Genomic DNA, 20413 nt, shown 5'->3' with positions numbered 1-20413 from the left:
CATATTTTGTTTATATTTTATATTATATATTTGATTTATAATTGTTATTTTTTTTTAATACAACTCAATTCACCCCCCCTCTTGTGTTAGTCATCTGGGCAACAATTGGTATCAGAGCTAAGAGCTCTATTATAAGATTAACTATCTTTTGAGTTAAGATCTTATGGCTAACATTGCAGCTTCATTTGGTGAAGGTCAATCTAGTAGTCGGCCTCCACTCTTTTGTGGAGATAATTACTCATTCTGGAAAGTTAGAATGAGAATATTTCTTCAAGCTCAAGGTAGAGAAATATGGAAATGTATTGTAAATGGACCTTATATTCCAACAAAAGTGGTTGGTGGAGTAAAAGTCAAAAAGGAAGAAGAAGAGTTTGATCGTGAAGACGATAGACTTTATACTTTAAATTTAACTGCTATGAATTTATTATATAATGCTCTTAATGGAAATGAGTTTAATAGAATAATGAATTGCGCTACGGCAAAGGAAATTTGGGATAACTTGGAAGTAACTTATGAAGGAACTTCGCAAGTCAAAGAATCAAAAATTTATATTCTTACTCATGAATATGAAATGTTTAAGATGAATGATGATGAATCTATTTCTAGTATGCACACTCGTTTTACTAATATCATAAACAGCTTGACAGCTCTTGGCAAAGTTTATTCCAAGGTGGAGATAGTAAGAAAAATTCTCAACTCTTTACCAAAACGTTGGGAATCAAAAGTTACAGCTATTCTTGAAGCTAGAGACCTCAAGAAGCTTGAAGTCAATGAACTCATCGGGTCACTTATCACCCATGAGTACACATTGAAAAGAGGAGAAGAAGAAGGAAAGCCAAAGAAGAGCTTAGCACTTAAAGCTGTTCCTCATGAAAGTGAAAGTGATGAAGATGAGGAAAATGACGATAAAGATGAAGAAGTTGCGATGATAACAAGAAGAATTCAGAGGTTCTTGAAGAAAAATAGAACTCCTCCGAGGAAATCTTTCAAAAAGTTTTCCAAGAAAGATTCAGGTAAAAAAGACACTTTAATTTGTTATAAATGCAATAAACCTGGTCATATCAAGCCAGATTGTCCTCTGCTAAAGAAAGATCGAAACAAGGGCAAGAAAGCAATGAAAGCTACATGGGATGATGATTCAAGTAGCTCAGATAGTGAAGCAAGCAATGAAGAATCAGCAAATCTTTGTCTTATGGCTAAAGATGACATTGAGGTAACAAATCTTGATAATATTGAAAATCCTTCATATGAAGAATTGCAAAATGTTTTAGAAGAGATTTATGAGGAATTTGAAAAATTGGGTATCAAGTATACTGCTTTGAAAAAGAAAAATTCTTCTTTAACAAACGAAATTGAAATTTTAAGAAAAGAAAGTATCATTTTGAAAGATGAAAATCTTGAATTGAATAAGAAGAAAACCGATTTAGAAAATATTGTTGAAAACTTTACGAATGGAAAAAGAAATTTTGAAAAACTTCTTGGTAGTCAAAGATGTGTTTTTGACAAGGCAGGTTTGGGATATATGCCAAAACAAAAATACAAACCTTATAAAAATTTCTTTGATAATCATTCTACCTCAAAGACTAATATTCAAAATTCTTTTCATAAAAATAATTTTGTCAAAAAAGGATATTATTATAATCATTCAAGTTTTTCATATATGTCACATGCTATTTGTAATTTTTGTAATAGAAATGGTCATAATTATCATACTTGTCCTATTAGAAGAAATCATACAATGACTATTAGGGCCATATGGGTACCTAAAAATCTTGTTTCTTCTAATACTAATAAATAAAGGACCCAAAGAACTTGGGTACCAAGAAAAATCATTTTAAATGTTTTTATAGGTATGCATGAAGTCATCCACAAGCAAAAATAAGTGGTTTTTAGATAGTGGATGTTCAAGACACATGACGGGAGACAAGACTAAGTTCTTTGATCTTAAATCTAAAGAAGAAGGACACGTGACATTTGGAGACAACTCGAAAGGGAAGATCGTGGGAATAGGTAAAATTGGTAATGAATCTTCTCTCATAATTGAAGATGTTCTACTTGTTGAAGGTTTAAAACATAATCTTTTGAGCATAAGTCAATTATGTGATAAAGGATTTACAGTTACTTTTAAAATGGATAAATGCATTATTTTGAATGATCATGATTGTAATATTTGTTTTATTGCTTTTAGAAACAATAATGTTTATACAATTGATTTTGAAGAAATTACCTCACAAGATGCTATTTGCTTGTCAGCTCAAAATGAAACTAGTTGGTTATGGCATAGAAGATTAGGTCATGCCAATATGGAACTTATTTCCAAACTTTCAAAAAATGATCTTGTGAGAGGTTTACCAAAAACATATTTTCTTAAAGACAAAATTTGTGATGCATGTCAATTTGGTAAACAAACAAAAACTTCTTTTAAAACTAAGAAACATATTTCCACTACTAGACCATTGCAACTGATACACATGGATCTTTTTGGACCAAATAGAGTTGCAAGTCTAGGAGGAAAATATTATGCATTTGTTATTGTTGATGATTTCTCTAGATATACTTGGGTCATCTTTCTTGCTCATAAAGATGAGGCACATAATGCCTTTACCAAGTTATGCAAGAGAATTCAAAATGAAAAGGGCTATACTATTTCAAGTATCCGAAGTGATAGGGGAAAAGAGTTTGTTAATAAAAATATTGAAACATTTTGTGATGAAAACGGTTTTATTCATAATTTTTCTGCTCCTCGAACTCCTCAACAAAATGGGGTAGTAGAGAGGAAAAATAGATCTCTTCAAGAGATGGCAAGAACAATGCTCAATGAGAACAACTCGCCTAGTTATTTTTGGGCCGAAGCGGTAAGTACTGCATGTTATGTTATAAATAGAGTTATGTTAAGGTCTAAATTAGATAAAACCCCCTATGAGCTTTGGAATGAGAAAAAGCCCAACATTGGTTACTTTCATGTATTTGGATGCAAATGTTTTATTTTGAATGACAGAGATAATTTAGGCAAGTTTGATGCAAAATCTGATGAAGGTATTTTTCTCGGGTATTCTACTAATAGTAAAGCTTATAGAGTATTCAACAAAAAGACTTTAACTGTACAAGAATCTATGCATGTAGTATTTGATGAATCTAATTCTCCACTCTCCAAGAAATCTATTGATGAAGAAACAGAAGGTATAAATAACACAGAAAGTCTCAATCTCAACAAAGAGAAAGCAATAGAGGAAGTTCAACATGGAGCCATCAGGAAAGATCATCAAAATTTAATACAAGATGCAACCAAACAGTGGAAATTTGTGAAAGATCATCCAGTGGAACAAATTTTGGGAGAACCTTCACAAGGTGTAAGTACTCGATCATCTCTTAGAAATATTTGTAATCATACTGCTTTTCTATCTCAAATTGAACCCAAAAATATTGATGACGCACTTCTTGATGAATCTTGGATTCTAGCTATGCAAGAAGAGTTGAATCAATTTGAAAGAAATGATGTTTGGACACTTGTTCCTAGACCCAAAAATTATACTATTATTGGAACAAAATGGGTTTTTAGAAACAAGAAAGATGAGTCTGGAGTCATTACTAGAAATAAGGCTCGACTTGTAGCCCAAGGTTTTAATCAAGAAGAAGGAATCGATTATGATGAGACATATGCACCTGTCGCAAGATTAGAAGCTATTCGAATGCTACTTGCATATGCTTGTTATAAAGATTTCAAACTTTTTCAAATGGATGTTAAAAGTGCTTTCTTAAATGGTTTTATAAATGAAGAGGTATATGTTGAGCAACCTCCAGGTTTTGAAAATCATATTTCCCCAAATCATGTTTTCAAACTCACAAAAGCACTATATGGACTTAAACAAGCTCCTAGAGCTTGGTACGAGAGACTCAGTGGTTTCTTGATTGAAAAAGGTTTTTCAAGAGGAAAAATCGACACAACTCTTTTCATTAAATATGAAAATGATGATATTCTTTTGATTCAGATTTATGTTGATGATATAATATTCGGTGCTACTAATGAAAATATGTGTCAAGTTTTTGCTAAGACTATGCAGGAAGAATTTGAGATGAGCATGATGGGTGAACTTACATTCTTTCTCGGATTGCAAATTAAGCAAGCAAAAAGTGGGACATTCATCAATCAATCAAAATATATTAAGGAATTACTGAAGAAGTTTGGGATGGAAAATGCTAAGGAAATTGGAACACCAATGAGCCCATCAACTAAACTTGATAAAGATGAATCCGGTAAGCCAGTTGACTCGAAGATATATCGAGGTATGATTGGTAGCTTATTATATTTAACAGCCAGTAGACCAGATATTATGTTTAGTGTGTGCTTATGTGCACGTTTTCAATCATCTCCAAAAGAATCACATTTAATTGCAGTTAAGCGCATTCTTAGATATCTTAGTGCTACAATTAACCTAGGGTTATGGTACCCTAAGCACACATCTTTCGATCTAATCAGCTACACAGATGCAGATTATGCTGGCTGTAAGATAGATCGAAAAAGCACTAGTGGAGCATGCCATTTCTTAGGTCATGCATTAGTTTCCTGGTTTAGTAAAAAACAAAATTCTGTTGCACTATCTACTGCTGAGGCAGAATATGTTGCTGCGGGTAGTTGTTGTGCTCAAGTTCTCTACATGAAGCAACAACTTGAAGATTTTAAACTCATGTATAATCACATTCCAATCAAATGTGATAATACAAGTGCTATAAATCTTTCAAAGAACCCAATACAACATTCTAGAACTAAGCATATTGAAATAAAGTATCATTTTCTTCGAGATCATGTGCAAAAAGGTGATATAATGTTAGAGTTCACAAACACACACGATCAGTTAGCAGATATTTTCACAAAACCTTTACCAGAAGATAGATTATGTATGATCAGAAGAGAAATAGGTATGATGCATGCTATGAATATCTCTTAAAAGATAGACCAGAGTCAATAAAAATAGAGATAGATTTTTTTTAATACTTTTACATAAATTTGAGATTCTTAGCCTCATGTTTGAGACGCTCATTCTCTTCATACAATATCATGTCATTCTTATTCATGGGAACCGGCAAGCGGAATGAAGAATCTAATAAAGATTTCAACTGTTTATTCTTCTGCCGAATGATTCCTTCCCTTGTGTGAGACTCTTGAACAATTTGTTGAAGTACAACAATTTGTTCTTTGAGCTTTTCAACTTCGTGATTTTTGGTTTGTAGCCGCTGAGAAAAAGCCACAATAGAGGAAGAGTAGCGAGTCCCAAGACTCACCAAGTCATAAATAGCATCAGAATCTGACTTATTAGTCAGATTATTATTTTCTTGCTGCAACATGGCACCAATGGTAGCTGCAGAAAGAACAGGAGGTTGAGATGCAGAATGCCTCATGGATGGATCTAGAGAAATGTTAGAAGAATGAGCCATTGAGAAAAGAATAGAAGGCTTAAAACGAGAATGCTGAAGGAATGCAGATGAGTTATAGAGATGAGATGAAAACTTGATGCGGATTAGATGAACTTCAGGATTGATTTTATAGAGATAGCATAAAGAATAAGACAAATTATTTTCTCTTCAAATCTTATTTAGTCAAAAGAAATACAAGATATGCTGGACACACATTGTCAAAAGTTTTCTTACTAAGCCAGCGAGATTAACAGTAGATTGTCCCTATTTTTCTAGTAAACGATGAACCTCTGCTGTTATCTGCCGATGTTGACCTTGTATCTGAACCCTTTCTCGTTCCAGCTCTTCTATTCGTGGTTGCAGATCATGAGCATACCAATCTGCAAATTTTTTCAACTCTTGGTTTTCTTGCTTTAGCCTTTTATTCTCACTATCCTTATTAGCAAGCTTCTGTCGTAACTCAGATATTTGCATGTTAAGATGATCAATCTCACTCACCCTCGCCATTAACCTTCGAGACATGATCGTAACAGAGGCAGCATATTGATTACTGAGCATTCTTGATTCTGCAATAATCTCAGAATCAGCCTTATTAGAAAAACGGTTCACTGCTCCTATCATGGTATTGACGGCCTCAGGAGAGAAGATTGATGATTGATGCGTCAAGGGTTCCTGATTCAAGTCTGGAACATTAGTGGAAGAGAATTGCTCAGCCATTCTATCGTTGTGGAAAAACAGAACTCAGGTCAAGAAGTGATTATTTTTTTGGCATCCGATAGATGAAAATGATCATTTTTTTATAGAAACTCGGAGCCTTCAATCCCGCTTGTCAACAACATCAGGCGATTGTTTAAATCTTCAGCCGTATTAAATTCATAGAGTTAGGCCTCGAGGCTTTGCAGCACTTGTCGGGTCACGGACGGCTCCATTTTTCAACTATCTACAGTGACTATTAAACGCATCGTTTTCTTCAGTCCATTTACTTGTTGCGGATCCTTTTTAATGATGCCAAAAGGGGGAGAAGTGTTAGACTAGAACATTAACACTGTTTAAATTGCTAAACTTGTTATATATGCTTGGAATTATATTTATACTTTTGCTTGAAAAACTAACGCACATTCTCAGGGGGAGCTTAAGTATTAATACAGGTTTCAGGTTCTATCAAGTATTTGTCATCATCAAAAAGGGGGAGATTGTTGAACCCAAGATTTCAAGTTTTGTGTAATTATATATTTACACATGGATTTTGATGATAACAAATGAATTCAAAGAATAAAGAAGTCTCAAGCTCAAGTTGTCTACACAATGGAGTTAAGCACATCAAGGAAACAAGCATGAGCAAGAAGGGAACAAGTTCACATTAAAATTATAGAGTAATGTTGTAAATCTCTTCAAAATTCGAAATTAGGATTAATGCTCAAAATTAATATTTTATCATAAAGCATTAAAATACATTTTCCACATGTGCATGAATATTTTTGAAAATTAAATTTGAAAATTTTGAAAGATGATTGATTGTCATCTTTTGCATGTGCATGCCTTGATTAAAGGGTTGAACTTTGAAAATATTAAAGATGATTGATTGTCATCTTTTGCATGTGCATGCCTTGATTAAAGAGTTGAACTTTGAAAATATTAAAGATGATTGATTGTCATCTTTTGCATGTGCATGTTTTATTTGAATATTTTCAAAAGTGATTGATGCTTTTTTAGACTTATACAAAAAGTAAAAGATTAGGTTTGAATTTTTTGAAAATGAAAATATGCTCATTTTGTCATATGTCAAAAGTAAAAGATTAGGTTTGATTTTTTGAAAAAGTGAATGATGTTGTCTTTGACAATTGAAAAAGAAGAACCTTTTATTTGAATTCTTTGAAAAAGTGAATGATGTTGTCTTTGACAATTGAAAAAGAAGAACCTTTTATTTGAATTTTTTGAAAAAGTGAATGATGTTGTCTTTGACATGTGAATCTTTTTAAATTTGAATATGAAGTCTCATATGCCTATAAATAGATCATTTGAGAGCTTCACATTCACAACACCAAGAGCATACAACATTCATTCAAAGCTTTCATTCTCTCTTCTCTAAACATTGAGCCTTAATCCTTGTTCATTTTGAGAGATATAGTTTGCGCTGTATTGTTCTTATTTCACTCGTTGAGGAGTGTTTTCTGATAACCTACCCACTATCAGCTTTTGTATCAGAAAAAGGGTGTGTATAACCCTTGTGTGTGTAGAAAGTATTCTACACGGGGAATAGTTGAATCACCACGTGTAAGGTAATTGCAAGTGTAGATGGTGTTCTACACGGATCCTTTGTAGCGGTGTTGTTCAAAGGTGTAATAGGTTTTTATCTCCACCTGAAGGAGGTTGAATAGTGAATTTGGGAATCCTCAAGGGGTAGCTCGAGGCGAGGACGTAGGCAGTGGGGCCGAACCTCGTTAACATACTGAGTTTGCTTCTCTCTTACCCTTACTCTTTATATTTATTGTTATTTCATATTTTGTTTATATTTTATATTATATATTTGATTTATAATTGTTATTTTTTTTTAATACAACTCAATTCACCCCCCCTCTTGTGTTAGTCATCTGGGCAACAATATCAAACAAATGAGGAGCAAAAAGGTTTTTATGTGTGAAAAGGGCATGCTTCACACTATTCTTATATGGATGCAACGCACTAACAAGACCCCATAAGGGCATATTATATACAAAGAATTCAAACTAGTAATTACTCTCAATTGCATCCTTAAACGGGTTAGCCTTTGCTTCATCAAGATCAAGGGAAAAAATGACAATCTTTTATACGTTTTTTTCAAACTTTATTTGGATTTGGCTGTCACTTAGTTCATTTTCACCAAATAATTGAAACCCAAGTAAGATTAAGGATGTGGCATTATCATGTTTTGACCCTCTATCAAGCATTTCATTAAACAACTTTTTTGCTTTAACCAAATTTGCAACTTTCAACAGTTTCTGCAAGAAACTACAATCATAACTCACACCTTTGTCAGATAGCAATAAGCAAACGATGGTTTCTACAAAAGATTTGGTTCCTCTAGGCGTGAGCATAAAAAACCCAAAGCATCAACAAAATTCAGCACCGTCTAACTGCGTACATTTTTAGTGCTTCTCGAATCACAATAGCATCCATTTTTCCCTTAGATTTTACAACAATGATTACTCACTTGTAAAAAACAATGTCCAACTCGTATATATCTTCAGCCCACAAATCCTTCGGAATAGATTTCAATATTTTTGGGAACCTTACTCGATCCTCAACAATTCTATTAAGCTTAGTTAATTTATGGTTATACATGTAAGACCAAGTAACATTCACTGGGTCCACATAAATTTTAGAGGCAATGGGATCTATGCATCTTCCAACAATTTTCAGATCCTTAGGCCATGGCATAAGAGATTTGGATGTTTTGAGAACAGTCAATTCAAATGGTACATACCTTCTTGTCATCCTCTTTACCGAACATCTTTTTGCCACAACTTTTGTTCCTGGTGTTACCTGAGGCTAAGTAGAGAGAATGGGAGTCTCGACCAGTAGTTGTGGATTTATTGCCATGAAAACCCCGTGAGAATCTTCGAAGGACATGAATCAAGAACAAAGCTCTAGTGAGAATGGTTCAAAAAAGTTGGATCGACGTTTGAAGACAGGTGGTATTGTTGAATCGAAATCACACAAGAAAGTGTGACAATCTTGAAGGAGGTTGGAGTAGAACTTGACACCATTGATGGAGAAAGAAGAATATAGAAAACTCAAGCCCTTGAGAGCTTGAGTGAGTTTACCTAGATTTAGCTCCTCCATTTGTTTCCTGTTCTCTTCCCACCTTTGTCGACAATATTCCTTATAGATTTGCTTCCATTCGATCATGAGTGAGGTGTGGAGAGAGATAGAGATAATTAGGGATGACTGCCTTTTTCGAGGTTTTTCTTTTCCAAGAGATGAAGAGAAATGGGAGCAAGAGAGACCTACGGGTTGGAACATTGTATGGCTGGTTTTTTGTGGGGAGGGTGAGGAGTCGAGAAATTGAAAATCGATTCCACTAGGGTCAAACTTCCATCGGATGGCTAGGTCTTTCCCTTTTACGATCATTGTATAGTTAGTGTTAAGGACGATCGACAGAAAGGAAGGAAATGGAAAATAATTTCTGATAGGAAATGAAGGAAATAAGAGTCTAAGAGGGAGATATGATAATTGAGAAAATAGTTTTCAATTTCTAAATGGATGAATGGGAACAAGAGAAAGAGAAATCTCGTCAGGATTGACTTCCTCTTTTTCTTCCACCATTGTTCGTGTTCTTCTTCTTCTTGCAATGCACAAAGTTGATGTTCCAGATAGATTAAATCTTCATTGAAGTTGTTCTTGAAATATTCAAAGTTGTTCTTGACATTTCTGAATGTCTATAGGATAACTTCATAATGTTGTTGTGATTGTTCGACCAACTCCTTAATTTTGAGATGATGAGAGAATTTCTTCTATTTCCATAGATTGATAGCACAGAGATCGGTGTCTCTCTGATATCACTTTATAACACACCCAATGGTAGGTGTTTGGGTAAATAGAAAACGTGAAAAAATGTAAGAAAATTTGTCAGATTCGAGATTGACCTTGTGTCCAAAACAAGAAGAGAGATACTAGAAATTATGTTTTATTTAGCTTCTGGATAATTTTGTAGAGCCCCAAGGCCAGTACATATAACTTGGTGTCTAACAAAGCTGTCCCATAAATGGATCTAGGCCCTAACTACTGAACATTAAAATAGAAAATGAAAGGAAAAGTACTCTAAAGGGCCCAAGCCCATAGCTCACTACAAGGACAGTTTGATTAAACAACAATGGACCTAACTTATAATGGAAATAATAAAATAACATGGAATAGCCCATGACCCAACAAACATATAAACCCAAATTAGTTACTTTGGCCTTTATATTCATTCTTGGAATGTGACAGTCACCATTCAGTTCTTATAGTCTTCTCATAATTTGTTCTAACCAGAATTAGAACTCGGCCAAGTTTGACATTAATGGCTTTCAAGGATTGTTTGAATGACTTCCTCTTCAATCCATATGCTATTTAAGCAAAGTCTTTGGTTAGGAAAAAAAAAAAAAAAAAAACTCTATTTTTGCTCTCACCTGTTATATTGGAAACTCTTCCCCCTTCCAATGTCTATCGAATGAGCCCTCTACCCATTTGGAGCTTCCTTCCCTTGCAAGATTCGGGTTTTTCATGTACTTTTTTGTCCAGCAAATGCATATCTTCTCGCTCAAAAATTATTAGGTATTCCCAAATACCATTGATGATGTGGTAATTCCTTCTATCCCAACATGCTATATAATTAAAATTCTCATATAAATATAAATTTTAATTGACGTGATATTTTATAATATGATGGGATTATCACTATCTAATATTTACTCTTTTTTCCTATCCCTCCATTTGGTTTCTTCCCCCTCCATGGTAAAATAAATTGAGAAATATTATATATTGTCTTATACATAGAAATATAAGAGCACAATATATATGTATATATATATACACAAGTGTATCCCGTAATTGTTGGAGACAAACATGATAGTATAAAAAGGCTAATGATAACACAAGCTGAACGCTAGTTGGGAGCATGATTTGCAGAGATTATCGCATGATGATGAGTTGGTGATCCTCTGACCAAAGCATTTACTGGAGAGGATATGTTGGCACTTATTGGAGAGGATATGTGGGTAGATTGTATGCTATCAAATGGTGAGGCTCCTTTCTTTTGTAAGGCTTTTTGCCTTTTAGAGCTCCCTATTCCCTCTTTGGCAATCTCCATCCTCCACCAATCCTATCCTTCCACACCAAGATTGTCTCATGTATTTTCCACTCATGACCATGAAAACTATTCAACTAAGACCTTTGATCCATATTAAAAAAAACATAACTCTTTCATTGGGCAACTAACGTCTTCCATTTGGATAGTGAAAGTGTTTCATCTCATCTATTTTATCATTACAATTTTTTTAAAATTTTTACACAAAATATAGTAAATAATTCAACTTTTTTAATTTTTGAAACAATAATAATATTAATAAATAATATTCTAACAATATTTTATTCAACTTTTAGTTTTCATCTTAACTCACTATCCAAACGGCACTTAAAACAATTTATTATGTATTTTGGTTGTTTATTGTCATTGACATCCATTTAACATCTCTTGTAGTTTTTATTTTATTTTAATATGACATAATGGAATTCGCATACCGTCTTTAGAGTATTGGCATTGGCCTTAGCTAAAGCCAAAGCCAAATTTTGGCTAAAACTAAACGTTTTGGCTAAAAGCTAAAGTCATTTAAGTATAACCCTACGTTGGACTAAGTAAAAGTAAGCCAAAGTAATAATATAATATTATGTTTTTAATAATTATTATTTTTTCATATTTTGCCACTATACTAAGCATATGTTAATTAATAATTTAAAAATTCTTAAATTATTAATTGACATATGGTTAGTGTTAATATTAGAATGCAAATAATCAAAAGTTTGGAAATTAAATATGTTAATTAATAATTTAGAAATTATTAAATTATTAATTAACATATCATTAGTGTTAACATTAGAATGCCAACAATCAAAAATTTGGAAATTAAATATGGATTTAATCTGGGAACAGCCAAGTTTGAACTTCCTTTTCCATTTTCTGTAGCTCACAGTTTCACCTAAAGGACTTTAACTAGTCCAATACATGAGCTATTTAAGTAAAACTTAACTATATTTTAAATTTCATTGGCATTTGACCAGTCTAATACCAATGCTCATACAACCAACCATGCATACCTTGAACTGAAGTATGAAGACATAGCTCTAAATCAACTACAACTTATCAAGATTATGCATATGTTACCAATTTATATATATATATATATATATATATATATATATTAATGGGGTGTGTAGCAGTGTTTTTAAAATTGTACCGTACCGGCCGGTATATTCCGTACCGGCCACCGGACCGGTACAGAAATTCTGTAATTTCGTACCGGTTCAAATACCGGCCGTATCGGCCTGTACCGGCCGTACCGGCCGAGATTTCGGCCTGTATCGGCCTATGTACCGGCCCGTACCGGCCGGTATTTCGGTTTTTTTTTTTTTTTTTTTTTCATTTTTTCAAACTACAAATTTATTTTTTTACCCCCAATTTAGACTAAACTATTTATAATTTATATAGATATATGTATTTATGTATAATTTGTTTATATATAAATTATTATTTTGAAATATAATTAATATATATATTTATATATATAATTTATTTATATATCGACTATCCCGAAACGGTACACGAAACGGTACCGATACCGAAATATTTCGTTCCAGTGCCTTGACCGGTACGGCATCCGGTACGGTATTCAAAACATTGGTGTGTAGACCTAGCACTTGATTGAAAAAAAATTTCATCTCAAAATTCTCATCTCATCTCTTACCTAAATATTACTCAAATACAAATACTTTCAAATTATTCATTACAACTTTTTTAAACTAATCATTATAATTTTTTCAAACTAATCATTACAACTTTTTCAAATTTTCAAATAATAAAATAAAAAATCAACTTTTTTAAATCCATAAACAAAAATAATATTAAAAAATTATACTTTAACAATATTTTAACTTTATAATATTTTTTTATTCAATTTTTTTCTCTCATTTCTTAAAACCCCATAAAACAGCTTCGTTTGGAGAGTCAGAACACTTCACTACTATTTATTATTTTATTCTTACTTTTCACTCTTTTTATTATTATTCCCAACTATTCAATATTTTGTCATTACTTTTTCATTACTATTTATAGAACATCTAAGATCACCTAACAACACAAACGCAACTTAACTCATTTCACTACTACTCACAAATTATCTTATTACTATTTACAAAATTCTCATCTTATCTCACTCTCTAAATTTGTCCTTTGCCCTCAGCTTCCAGCTTTGATGATATATCAAGGCTAAGGTATTCCATCTACAGTTCTTGTAAACCATCTGATGTAAAAGATTTGCTGCTTCCATTTTACTCACCAGTAGCTGCTTCCAGCAGAAATGCAATCAATCTCCTTTCAACCATAGAATTGATTAAATCTGTGTTTACACCTACATTGATGAAGACCCAAACCAAGGGATAAACCACAAGAAGTTGGTGCTTTGAGAAAAAGCACAGGATGAAAAGAAATATGAAAAAATCTATTTCAATCTCTACCCAATTACAACATTTGAAAGACAGTAATCAAACAAACATGGTGTCCCTAACACGATTGGTCAAGTACAAACAAGCCTGCTTTCTAATTTCATTGTGTTTCAGAGATTTGGTTTATACTCAGACATGGGGCATAATTCCATATTTTCACCGTGCAACAGTGGGAGCACAATTTGAATCATCTTTGTTTGACCAACTCTCTTTAATTCTACAGGCTTGAAAAGGCCGTTCAATTTGGAGCCCTTCTGCAGTTTCCCTTTCCAATAGCGAACAATATCTTCCAAAAGTCTCTGATGTCACTTGGAGTCTGAAATCTATACTGAACAAAAACTTCATCTCCAACCTGTTCAACTCTGCAGTGCTTACTCCTCCCACTTTGGCATAATAGGCATTGTTGAAGAATCTGCAAAATGATGTAATACGTTCATTTCAGAACATACTGAAAGTACAGCGAAAACAATACAATATAGGCACCTAAGCTCGATATAATTTGGCTTATGGATATGCATGTCAGGATCCCTAGGAAGTTTAGGGAGTCTGCCCATTATTATCATGAAATAAATATTTGAGGACTATGATCCTCTGAACTTCATTGATGAGAACTATCGAAATCATACTGTTTCCTTAAATAAATTTCCTCACATGATCCAGCTTTGCTGATAAGAAGTATAATAACTAGAAAATTTGAAAACCAAGTAAAGAGATTTTTTTCTTTGATAAGGAAAACCAAGCAACACGATAATTAAAGACAACTCTGTTTTATCAGTACTTACGCGTCATCAATAAACTTTGCTGCGAGCATAATACTTATTATTAGAAGCCGGTGAACATTTAGGGACGTTAATTGAACCTCTGTACTCTGGAGGAATCTATCAATATAGATATGTGCAACAACAAAGCAGGAAGGGCTGCAAGCAGAGTACTTGAAGATTCGATCAATATAGTGCCGGATGCTCAGAGTGGGTGCTCTCAGACCATGGAATATTGTAACAACATCTTTAATTTGTGACATCTCCAGTAGCAACTCATTTTTTTGAACTGATCTCTCAAGCAGTGAGGAGAGAAGTGATAAAACCCGTGGACTTTCCAGAAAGCCTTTTCTTAATTCTGTAAGCCCCAATGAAAGGTAAATATCCGATTCTACATTCTGAGCATGAAATGCCAACGTACCCATCTCAAATCTGCACAACAATATTAAAAATCAATAAGCTAATTCATAGTCAAGTGTTCCCCGACTAATCCCGGGGGTGCATAGACCCTCGGCAATGAGTTTTTCGCAAGTGCATATCAGGTAATTCAAAGAGAAAATCCCCCAGTCCGATAGCTACTAGATATTGTTTGCACCCAAGGGGATTTGAACCTTAGACTTGGGGGGAGCATACCCCAAGCCCAAGACATTTACCACTTGAACCAACCCCTAGAGGTTAAAACTTATTATTGCAACTAGCGATTTTAAAGCTATGAACAAGGATATGATTTTGCAAGCGCTACTTATGATGTGACTATGCAAGTGCTTCCTAAGAAGTATTCTTGTATGCAGAAAAGCCAAAGTTGATAGGCAACCAGCAAGCTCTGCTACAGGGCATAAATGCATTAGTTGCGCATTGACATCATTACAGAAGAATCATGTTTCAAAATGCATGGAAAGAACTCTATTGTTTCATTTCACAAAAATCACAAATTTTCAGAAGGAATCCAGAATAACATACATCCTTCCGTTTCTTCCACTAGCCATGATGTACACTACTTTCAGTTGAAAATTCTTTTCCACTGACTTTCTCGAAATAGGTTCTGCCTGTGTCTTGATTTTGACAACATCCTTTCCCCCTACAAAGGATTCCCATAAGCCTATAGCTCCCCCTACCAAGAAACATCTGAATGTAGACTTAGTTTGATGTTTGTGACTTAAAATATACTTCTGAGGGCGACCTTTTTATATTGTTTCACCCAGTAGCAAATCAGTCTAAGCTGTCACCAGATCAAGCTGATTCCCAAATGTAGGGATTTATCATGAATAAAAGAACAGAATCTAAGATTGAAAGTATTCAATCTCTCCTTCACATGGGTGTACGACAGCATGAACCAACTTCCAGAAGTTGTCACTATTATACACACCATGCAATTGATTCAATAAGCTTCAATCCTATTTCCATCTAATAATGCCGTATTCGAAGTTGGTTAGGAGGCAAATCAGGTGACGAATTGCTTATTCGATAAAAGTTTAACAGACCCAAATTGCATATCGAAGCCTAGTTCTTTTACTTTACACCATATTAATCTTTCTCTCCGCCATTACGGACGGATCTCGGTGACCCTTGTTCTCGAACTTCCCGGCAAGATGTCAACTTTTAACCAACTGAAAAAATACTAAAGATTACCCTAATAACTAGTAGGGATTCCGAATTAGGAAACCAATACACGTTTCTAATTTATTCAAAGTCATCCTAAAAAGCGATTCGGACAAAACAGGGAAACCCAGAAGAGAAACAAAGAAATCCAACAAAATAAGCAAACCCCACCAGTTCCAATCAAACCCTCAAACAGAATATACATTGTGCCATCAAATCCCAACTCAGTAACCACAATGTCGAGCCTAAATCTGGAAAGGAACAGATACCAGAAGAAAAACACAACTTAATATATATAAAACTTACAGAGTGCAAGGGCCAAGGGGGATGTCTCAACAATGCTATACAAAGTAGCTTCTTCTACCTGAGCGGGAGGCACGAAGAAGATACACTGCACATTGAGACATTAGCTTGTCTCATGGAGTTTACTCTTCTTTCATCTCTCTGCCATAGCACGTTTCTGCACACATTTAGTCACAAGAAAAAAGTAATCAAAGATTGCTTCTTTATTTATTCCCACAAGTGCCCCTCTCTCTCTCTCTTACCCACACCCACTAATTTGGCTTCACATGAAAGATAGTGTCGGCGGTGCACACTCCTTTTGTTGAGTAATAAGCGGGGAAATTGTCGATTCTTACCTTCCTCAGTTCCTCCTCCTCGTGAAGAAGTGTGACCTACTGGTTACTTTCCGTATTTTTTCTCTCCGTTTTGTAAGAAATGTTTCTCATTTTATCATTATTAATATTTTAAAATTTTTATATAAAATATAATAATAATATAATTTTTTAAAATTTTAAAATAATAATATTAAAAAATAATATTTTATTCCATTTTTAACTTTCATTTCAACTTATCTTATCATCAAAACCTCACTTTATTTGAGAGACAGTTATTTCTAACAAATTTTTTTTATTTTTTAGCATTTGATAGATTTATCTTACAAAAAATTGATGAATGGTAGCAAAATACAAATAAATAATTAAAGCACTCACGATCTATCTTATAGTCTCTATCATTACAATTTTTTTGAACTATAAGATACAATTATGGACCATCATTCTACAGTAGAAAATGGAAGAAAACATGAACAGACAAAAAAAAAAAGGTAACCTTAAAGATCATTAACAAAATGGTGGGGTCTTATTTTTACCAGCAATGATTGAGATCCAGAACACTGTTAAAGGTTTCCACTTTAAACTTATCTGTTCTCAATTGTGAAGTAGAATCCCAAGGCCAAGGCAGACCGTTTTTCAACTTATGGTATAGTTTTTCTTACGGCAAAAGTGTTAATGTATAGATATTTTATAAAAATAAATTTATAAATTAATATAATTTTATATATTATAAATAATCAACCTATCATATCATTTCATATTAATTTATGAATATTTTTATAAATTTTTTGTGTTTTTTAACATTTTTTTTTTATATCAACGAAAAATTGTCGTTAAAGAAAAGAAATGTGAGCTAACCTGTCTTGCACCTAATGGAATGATAGAGACGCGTTTGCTGTGAGATGGACCACCGCCAGGAGATAGAAAGAGAAGAAATTATTAATAAATGAAGGGAAATGCTTGTATGCCCCTTCTATTTGCCCCCTCAAAGTGACCACTGGTCACAAATTTTTTTTTTTAATATTTTTTTTTTACTTAGTGATTAAGGAAGTGATTTTAAGTGTATTGATATTTTTTTTATATTTTTTAAAAATTTTTAAATATATAAAAAAAATGTGAAATGAAAAAAGAAACAAAAAAGAAAAAAAAATTTACAAAGGGCGGCACGCCCAGCGGTAATCGCTGGGCGGCATAGTAGCATCGCCCATAAATGAAAGAAGACAAAGTTCTTGAGTGGATTGTAGCTGCAGCACCCACCGCAACCAAATGCTGCCAATTCAATGAGGGTCTCAGAAAGTGCGTTGTGGAGTGAAGAACACAACTAAATAATATTATTTTACATCCAATAAATTAATGAAAATGTTTGGTTGCAGGATTGTTTAGGTCTCATCTGACATCTCTTATCACACAGTTTTAATCATTATATAATTTATAGGTCCGTTTGTTGGTTGAAACTTTGAGATGAAAGAGAGGGACAAGTGAACCACGACTTAGATTCAAAGAATCTATGCAAGTTTTTTTTATTCAATATATTTGATTTTTTTAAAAAAATAATCGCTTATTCTTTTAAAATATAATAAATCCTATTAATTTTTGAAAAAAGTTTATGAAATTTATATATTCTTGAACTGTATTTAATATTAATTTTTTTTTTCCTCTTTTAACAAGCTCTTGCAGTAAGTAATATGTTAAAATATAGAATTGATACGTGTCAGCGGCGGCAACATGAGATTAGGCCATGGACTGATTAATCTTAGAGCAGTGCTGCTGCTTGAGTAGTACCGTTCATTATTATCTCTAGACATTTTTAAAAATTTTTTATTTTTTATTTTTATTTTTATTTTTTTAATATATTTAATTATATTTAAAAAATTAAAAAAAATATATCAATATATTTAAAATTACTTCTTTAATTATTAAGTTAAAAAATAAATAATTTATCTAACGGTCAACTAGAGCAATAAGTCTTGGGCGGCAAAGTAGCTTTTTTGTTAATCTTAATGCATTCGTCACATGTTTAATTAGGTTGGGAAGATTAACTTGGCAAAAGCCACCAAGCCTACCTAACATGGCATAAGAATTGTAGAATTTTAGTATGGTAAGTGATGCGGATTTGACAAATAGATTGAGAAACAACTGTAAATATTTTAGCACGTACAGTTAGGTTCTCTCTTTTATATCTACTCCGAATCAATTAGATGTTCAAATATATAAAGAGGTAGGTACAACATGAAAGACTGATACCGTGTTTACATCGTTTAAAAATTTTATTCAAATAATATTAAAATAAGACTCATACGATATATTTATCTCTGTCTAAAGTTAAATCTACCCAATATAGGATTTATTGGATCATCTTGTTCATGCTTAATGAGAATGATTATCTTTCGATGGGTCGATTTGATCTGAATTAGGAAAGATTGTAAGCTTACATAAGGCCTAAAAAGGGGTTCAGTTCTCACCACTCACAGCCTTGTAATCATTGCTAATGAGAACAAAACCAAACCGAAAGACTACACAAACATCCTTCTCCTCTTGAATTTTCTTATATGGGGAGTGAAAAGACGAGTTATGTCATTATGAGTGGTGCAAAATCCTCCAATCTCTAAGTACCAAGTGGGAATTTTAGCTTTTTTAAAAAGCAAAACAGAGAAGATAGTTCTCAAATTCTAAAATATGAACCTCAAACTTTAAAGTCTCAAACCCTATCCTAATGCTAAACCATTTTTAACAATCATTATCAAGCCCCAAAAAAGAATGTTTATCCTTTGGGTTGATGGCTTGAAAATGATATCACTCTGGCGTGGGGCGGTAGCCAACCACCCATGTTGGCGTGGGTTTGGCCACCTGGTGCGGGGCGGTCCACGTTGCTTGAGGCTGAAAAACATCATTTACATCACATCTCGTTTTAAAATAAACTCAAAAAAGAAATGATTGAAAATGATCAATGATACAAATGAGAGGGCAATTATTAAGTATACAAAATTGAATGAGCAATGAAAGAGGGTGATCTCCATTAGCAGCTTGAAAAGAAAGTCTTCATTATATTCTGTTTGGATATTGAGTTGAATTGATATGAGTTAAATTTTTTATGAATAATATTAAATTGAGATGATGGAGTAAGTTGTATTTAGTTATTAAGATGAGTTTAAATGTATTTATTAGAAGTTGAAAAATGTTGTGGGTATCACATGTAAAGATGTTTGAGTTGAGTGATGTTTTATTATTTAAGAGTTGTGTGTCTAGATATTAAGATAGGTATAAAATAAAACCTAACTGAGATGGATTGAGCTCATTCAAAGATCCAAATGAAGTCAAAAAACCCAATAAAAATAGAGAATAAGGAAAAGTGTAGAATAGAATATTGAGATATTCTATGTATAAATATAGTGTATAACACCATTTTAATTATATTAAAAAAAAAATTCAAAACATCAATACTTTTTTTATGTAAGCAGATATGATAGACTATTACATTAATGATTGTATTTCAGGTGTTGATAAAGAAAAAAAAAAAAGCTCCTAAATATATTTATCCGTACAATCTTTTAAAGAAATATAATATTTTTAACTGATATTATTATTTCAAATATACATGTGTTGGAGGTTATACACTAACATTTTTAATATATACAGTTAGTTTTATATATATTTTTAATATATTTTATTGATATAATTGATTAAAATAATTATTTTATATTAAAAAATGATATAATTAATCAAAATAGTGAAGTGTATAAAAAAAATATATAAAATTTTTATATAAAGTTTTTGTATTTTTAATTTATTTGT

The 20413-nt window shown here is 32.8% G+C and overlaps 2 protein-coding genes across 2 annotated transcripts; one reads left to right on the top strand and one right to left on the bottom strand.

The window, feature by feature from the left end:
- Positions 1 to 196: 196 nt before the first annotated feature.
- LOC122316271 lies at positions 197 to 4874 on the top strand (the record flags this gene model as incomplete). The annotated part of the gene is made up of 3 exons (XM_043132802.1): positions 197 to 796; positions 1890 to 3134; positions 3405 to 4874. Coding segments are annotated over 3 exons (3315 nt in total), but the record flags the coding sequence as incomplete, so codon positions are not given.
- Positions 4875 to 13506: 8632 nt separating this feature from the next.
- LOC122317137 (cyclin-P3-1) lies at positions 13507 to 16531 on the bottom strand. Its single transcript, XM_043134073.1, has 3 exons — positions 16314 to 16531; positions 14433 to 14840; positions 13507 to 14062 (listed from the first exon to the last, which is right to left on the bottom strand). Exons 2-3 carry the CDS (start codon positions 14831 to 14833, stop codon positions 13807 to 13809), a joined length of 657 nt encoding a protein of 218 aa, XP_042990007.1. The 5' UTR covers positions 14834 to 14840; positions 16314 to 16531; the 3' UTR covers positions 13507 to 13806.
- Positions 16532 to 20413: the final 3882 nt, after the last annotated feature.

Source organism: Carya illinoinensis, chromosome 7 (genome assembly GCF_018687715.1).
Source record: "Carya illinoinensis cultivar Pawnee chromosome 7, C.illinoinensisPawnee_v1, whole genome shotgun sequence".
Classification (NCBI taxonomy): domain Eukaryota; kingdom Viridiplantae; phylum Streptophyta; class Magnoliopsida; order Fagales; family Juglandaceae; genus Carya; species Carya illinoinensis.
Note: the sequence above shows the minus strand (reverse complement) of the source record. Positions and strands in the feature narration are given on the sequence as shown.